The 6,802-nt window shown below is 42.4% G+C and overlaps 1 protein-coding gene across 1 annotated transcript; it reads right to left on the bottom strand.

The window, feature by feature from the left end:
- Positions 1-916: 916 nt before the first annotated feature.
- LOC139467994 (uncharacterized) lies at positions 917-5,949 on the bottom strand. Its single transcript, XM_071249625.1, has 5 exons — positions 5,771-5,949; positions 3,942-4,052; positions 3,165-3,287; positions 1,871-1,990; positions 917-1,276 (listed from the first exon to the last, which is right to left on the bottom strand). The coding sequence occupies exons 2-5, from the start codon at positions 4,045-4,047 to the stop codon at positions 1,101-1,103; spliced, it is 525 nt and encodes a 174-aa protein (XP_071105726.1). The 5' UTR covers positions 4,048-4,052; positions 5,771-5,949; the 3' UTR covers positions 917-1,100.
- Positions 5,950-6,802: the final 853 nt, after the last annotated feature.

Raw genomic sequence — 6,802 nt, 5'->3', positions numbered from 1 at the left:
TCCCAACCGAGACGCCCAGTTAAAGTCATCTGCTCGCTTACCGGAAGTATTCCCCATTCAAAGTCATCACCGCATCTCCAGCTAGTTGGTACTCACACGCGAATCCAACATCCAACCAACATCATCCATCTAGCAATTGATGCATCGTCTTCATTTGTCAAGGTTTGGCTACAGGCATTTCCCGCAATATACTAACTTCCCCCATACACTTCACTGCGTCCCTCATTACTATTTCCCCCTAATCAACAACACTTACATTCCCCTCGCACCAACGTTCCCAGCTACCTATCCCATTCAATCCCCCCTCTTATGTTCCGTAAATGTGTTGACTCAGCCATCCAGTCTAACAAGTCATGAATTATTGGCTTTCTATTTCTGTGAATCGTCCCCACCCCGTCTTCTCCCATCTTCCAGAGGCAATGGAGTAACTGACTATATAAGTCCAGTCTCCACCCTGGCCGAACTAGGCTGCAATTTCGTGGCTCGATTGTAGCGCCATCTCTTATTGACCAATCAATTCCACCTATCACAATACTTGCATTTGCTTCAAACAAAATGGCGGCGCCCAGCCAAAACGATGTGATCGATAATCAAGATCTAGATCGTAATAAAGGGGTCTTACATCGCGAAGTTCAAATTATTTGAGCACCTTGATTAGAAACATGAAAAGATTTGGAAAATATATGTCAACGCCGAGTTGACGGTATACGTGCTTTGCAAATCTTGCAAGCGACCTAATTCTGAACAGCAGTTTACGAATCGGATGTTGATTTCGTTACGCGATTTTGATTGGGATAGACATAGACTCGTTAGTCCAAACAAACTATACTCCGAAATTGCAGCCACGTTCGGCAAGGGTCGAAACTGTACTTTTGTAGTCAGTTAAATCCCTTGCCTCGGGAAGATCGTCTCCTCCCATCAGACCCCCAACTGTCTGTCTTACTTTCAACATGCAACATAGAGCAACATACCGACCCCCATTCCCAAACCTGTTGTAACCCCGTGGGGATTGGGTTAGCTCTACTCCTTGACCCGCCCTCTGTGTAACCCTTACCCCTAAATACATACCCCTAGTCCCTCACCCCCCAAACGATACAGCCCTACTGCTGCCTTCCCCTTTGTCTGTCCCACCAGGTCTGGCTGCTTGGGTTCTTACAGCTGTAGCTGATGACGGTGGGGGTGGTGGTGCAGGTGCAGCCTTGGTAGATGCGGCCGTTGACGTGGTAGGGGAAGCGCTCACCCGGGCGACGGCATTTACCACTGACATCGCGGCACCCTGGAGCAACAGCGGAGTAATGGTAAAAACAGCTGGCGGATAATGAACATAAACACCCAGATCAGAGAAAAAACTGGCACTTAGGGAGCAAACGTTTGATTTACTCTGAAAAATTATTTTAAAAATTAATGTATTTTACACATGGCTCGCATGGCAGAAAATACATAATATGCTCTTTTCTTGAAGACAAGTGTCCATAATTCGTAATGATAATTAATAAACGCGAAATAAACTCCTAAACATTTAAAGAAAAAATGCTCACCCTAAACCAATCAAAGCCCCATCCCCCAAAATTTAGAAATTCTAGAGCTGACATGGTCAATTCATGTACACAGCTAAAAAGAGTTAAAAGGCCCAGGTATGAAAATAATCGGAAATATTTACAGGATAACATGCTTTAAACATGATTTCAGTTACAGCTGATGTGGGAGGAAAGCCCGAAGTGATGCAGGTGTTTGGCGTTCACTGATTTGTTGAAACCCACGAGCACGGACACGGTGTTGACAAACCAAGAAACATATTCAGGGCAAATTTGTGATGCAGATAGCAAATATTTTATTAAAAGTCTAAAACATCATATCTCCACCAACTCACCTGACCGCAGTCTCTTAATTTCGTACGAGTTGTGGGCTTGCTTCTGACAGGAGTAGGTGTGGCAGTCACTAGCGAACCAGGTGCTGCCGAGTGGGTGACAGGACCCGTCGTGGGGACACCCTGTAAAGATACAGTCGGTATATCCAGTGCTCAGAGTAACACAACCTTGATTAGCCAGGGTATTCGTCGGTTACGGTCCGGGCACCAATAACAGAATTCCTCGAGTTTTCTGTTTGGCGTTCCCGGGCCTATCTGCTTTTCAAATGTGGCGCTCCCGGGCCGTCAGAATTACTACTGAACATATTGCAGGCGTATGTTTTGTTTGTTTGTTTGTTGTTTAACGCCGCACTCAGCAATATTCCAGCTATATGACGGCGGTTTGTAACTTATCGAGTCTGGACCAGACAAGCCAGTGATTGACATCATGAACATCGATCCACACAATTGGATACGATGACATGCATCAAACAAGTCAGCGAGTCTGACCACCCGATCCCGTTAGTCGCCTTTCACGACAAGCATGCATATGGGTTGCTGAAGACCTATTCTACCCCGGATCTTCACGGGTGACCAGGTGTATGAATTCATTGGTGATGGTGGAACGAATTATCTACATGTACATACCCATGAAGGATTGACGTTGGTCGGAAACGTGACAAAATAAATATTGTTTTCTTAACCACGCGTATTTTCATATCGTGGCCTTCAGATTGGAGAAGACGGGACATTTTAAATGGACAAACAGAAGACGCTTAGGGGAGGTGGGAAACGTATCCATCATTTGATGGACAGTGTTATTGATGCAATGAACCAATAAGGTAAACTTGGTATCACAACCCAATAAATATGCAAATGAGGTACCCCTAAGAACTACTTTTCATTAGCTCCTGTCTTCGTTGCAATTTCAACTTGCTCAATAGACAGTCACTGAACTTTCTTAATAGGTATAGATAGATGCTTCTCAAAGCGTTCCTGTTTCTGTACACAAGTATGGCATCAAATAATTTGGTACTGAAGGATAAATAGGGCAGTTTACATAGCATTGTAATCACATGGGGTTTCTGAAGATACCTTATTGTGTTTTAAACATGTTTATTTTAAGAATAATAATATAGGGTAGTGAAAACATGACACGGAAGCACTGCTAATCTCAAATTTCCTATGGTATATATTGAAGAAAGTATTAAATTCCGATCAGTGAACAAATGTTACGGAAAAACATATTTAGATAAAAGTGCCACAAATAGACTCATTCTACTTGTTGTTTTTGGAATTATTTTGAAGAAACACTCACCTGTTTCATATACTTTCGCTCTGCCAAACTCGCACCTGAACTTGAGGCAGGGGGATCGGCGGGTGTTGAAGACTTCACCATGCCTGAAGACACCTTCACTGGTGTAGCAGTAGCCCCGCTGGTCTGGAGTGAGTGAGTGAGTGAGTGAGTGAGTATGGTTTTACGCCGCTTTCAGCAATAGTCCAGCAATATCACGGCGGGGACACCAGAAATGGGTTTCACACATTGTACCCATGTGGGGATTCGAACCCGAGCCTTCGGCGTGATAAGCGAACGCTTTAACCATTAGGCTACCGCCCTCGCTTGAGCTCCAACAACATGGTCATTTATAAACGATTCAAATTTTCGCATTTTCTTCAATTAATGAATGTGGTCAGTTTCCAACCTGTTGTTCAAACATGATCAATATAATTGTAAGGTTTTAAATAACTGTGGCAAATAAAGTAAAACTTTAAATTAAGATAATTAAGCAATGTCGTTATCAGAAATATATGTTAAAATGTTACCTGTTTCTGGTTTGTGTACATGGGTGAGGATGGTATGACGCGACATGGATGTCAATGGTATGTGCATGAGTGAATGACCATTGTTTTACACAGCAGTCATAACGATTCAAGCTTTTCACAATAAACAAGTATCGTTGCCCTTTACGGCAAGTCTGGGTTGCTGAAGACCTATTCTACCCCTGGTCTCGCCCCGACGTGAACATGATATTCTCGTGACCACCTTTTCCTACCAGGAATCAACACTGTGTGTTTATGTATGCGTTAAACTTACCTCCAATCGCCCTGCTCATCCAACTCGCCCTCCGCTCACTGACAGGGGTGGCGAGTACGCCCGACAGACCCGCAATCAACAGTATACACAAGAACCCTTCCATCATGGTTTCTGTAGACGGGGAAATAACTTCAAGTTAATATACTGAGTAGAACTTTCTCCTTCATTACAGGTGCCAACGAGACATCAAGTGAGGCGACACGAGAGTCAATACGGATTAGTAGTCCAGAGTGAAAGATCAGCGTGATTAAACTTCAAGTCTTTGGTCTTCTTGACGAGGGTCATGTAGTTCCAAGTTTGGAGCAGGTTATTCCGTATATTACGTCATTTTAGTGAATGAGTGATTTGGTTTGAACGCCGCTTTTAACAGTATTCCAGTTATATCACGGCGTGTCAGCTTAATGGGGGAGGAAAGTCCGAAGTGGTTCAGGTCTTAGACGTTTAAGGTGAAACCCACAAGCACGTGTATGGTGCTGACAAACCTAGAAACATAATCGGGCCGAACTCGGGATTCGAACCCACAATCATAAGTTTCTGGCGAATTACGGCGCCTAAGACGACTACAATGGATGACGTCATACCATTTCTATTTACATAGAACTAGTAGTACTAACTGTCGGTTCAATTGACCAATCAACAAGGTTATAAGGTAAAATGTATATGTGCACATTTTGGAACGCTATTACACTCGATAATTTTACCCCTTTTTGTAATATATATTAATGGTTGGTACTGTTTTACAATTGAAAATCTTCCAGTTCTGACTTTTTGGTTTAACTATCTATGACTCACACTTATCAGAGTTAAAAACCAAAACGCAGTCACATCCATTACAACAAAATAAGTGTCGCTATATGGCTGAAATAATGCCGATGCGACGCTAAATTTTAACTCACAACAAAATAAGTAAAAAACCATTTAAACTGTGTTTAAACTAAGAAATTGGTCATACATGATGACGCCATTGCAATGGGAGCGGTTTATGCGGTTTTAAATAACACCTCGGTGGCGTTTCATCCAGAGGGGGAAGGTGTGGCAGATCGTTGACGTATACCACTTTGAGAATCAAACAACCCTGGATATGGTGTTGACACATCATCTATCATTATCAGGGGGATTCTGTGATTCGAGACCGCCTCCGTGGTCTAGTGGTAGAGCGTCCGCCCGGAGAGCGGAAGGTCCGGGGTTCGATCCCCGACCGCGTCATACAAAAAGACGTTAAACGATAGTACTTGTTGTTACCCTGACTGGCGCTCGGCATTAAGGGGCTAAAACAAGGACTGGTCGGCTCGGAGTCAGTATACTGTGTCTGAGTGGGATATTCATGTTAAACTGCGGCTCTCAGTGAGCTAGCACTATGTATCGGCATCAGTCCTGCATCAGTACAAGCAGCCACACAAACACACACACGTGCATGCCCGTCGCTATATAAGTGCAATAATCTTGGACGCGACGTTAAACCCCATTTCACCTCACCTCACTGTGATTCGAACCCCGTGAATTCGCTGCGAGTTCCGCCTTCTTTTCCGTTACGGAAAAGAAGAACTTTGCGGGATTGTTACAGAATTCTGTGGAATGGCCATCATTTGAGTAGAAAAATTAATGTAAGGTAATTTCAACAACAATTCAAAATATTGCTAAGTACTTGACACATGCTTTTCCTAAGATACCCAATAAACACGTCTATTTCGCATGGACATTGCGCCATTACTGCAATTGAAGTTAATAAAATAAAGGTATTTACATGTCAACATGGATTCTGTCTATAAAATCGAAATTGAACTGAATAAATGTTAACAACGGCAAAATGTACGATCTGAGCTACGCACCTCAACGTCTGTATCCTGTCGATGACAACGTCGTTCTGATGCCGCTGATGCCCCAACATCCGAGTTTCAGCGGCAGAGTGATTCAACAACAAGCAATTAGACTAGGATCAGCCAGTTCAATCACAGTGCAGCTGGAAATAAACCTACTTAATTGTCGAAACATTACTCATCTTGCAACACAAGAACAGGCTGTCAGTAAAGAAGTTAATGTGACGAATTAAGAGTACTTATGTACACTGGTAGTAGGTATTTGACATTAGCCTTTATACCCACGGGTCCAAATGAACCAATGGACCTTTGACTTAGAAATGACCGTATGTACATGTGACCTTTCTTATACAATGTTTAGGTATGGAAATTGGTACTTAATTAAAGCTGATTTAAATATATGTGAATAATTGCGTTTGGAAATTTCGTAGGGGCAGATGTCTTAAATAATGCCTATTTTTCTTCCCAACAAACATTTACCTATTCCATATCTTAAAATAAGCAGGAAAAAGGCCTAGAAAAAAACATTATTATTATATGAGTTCTAAGATTGATATGTTTGTAATATTTTGCGATCATATGTATCTCTCTCTCTCTCTCTCTCTCTCTCTCTCTCTCTCTCTCTCTCTCTCTCTCTCTCTCTCTCTCTCTCTCTCTCACTATATATATACATACATAAAATCATACATAATATATGCATACTGTTTGACCCCGATAATCGGGAAATCCACATTGCGGGAAATTTCTGTTTGTGATGTCTACACATATACACTGGACATTCCACATACCAATAATTCGTTTATTCTAAAAGGTGTTAACCCCGGCATTGATGCTGTCTGGATTAAAGGTTTGACTTTATATGTTTATCATCAGAAGGAATAAACAGCATGTACGTATACTCTAATGAACTTTCTACACGCTCCTCACTTGAAATTAGTGGCAGTTGCTTCTTGGCACTGCCTGTACCAGTGTCACTCATGCCCCAACAGGACGGACAAGGCAACTCGTACAATAACACTTGATGTGTGACGTCGAAACACACTT

The sequence above is a fragment of the Haliotis cracherodii genome, unplaced genomic scaffold (genome assembly GCF_022045235.1).
Source record: "Haliotis cracherodii isolate W230 unplaced genomic scaffold, xgHalCrac1.p SCAF_2, whole genome shotgun sequence".
Lineage (NCBI taxonomy): Eukaryota > Metazoa > Mollusca > Gastropoda > Lepetellida > Haliotidae > Haliotis > Haliotis cracherodii.
Note: the sequence above shows the minus strand (reverse complement) of the source record. Positions and strands in the feature narration are given on the sequence as shown.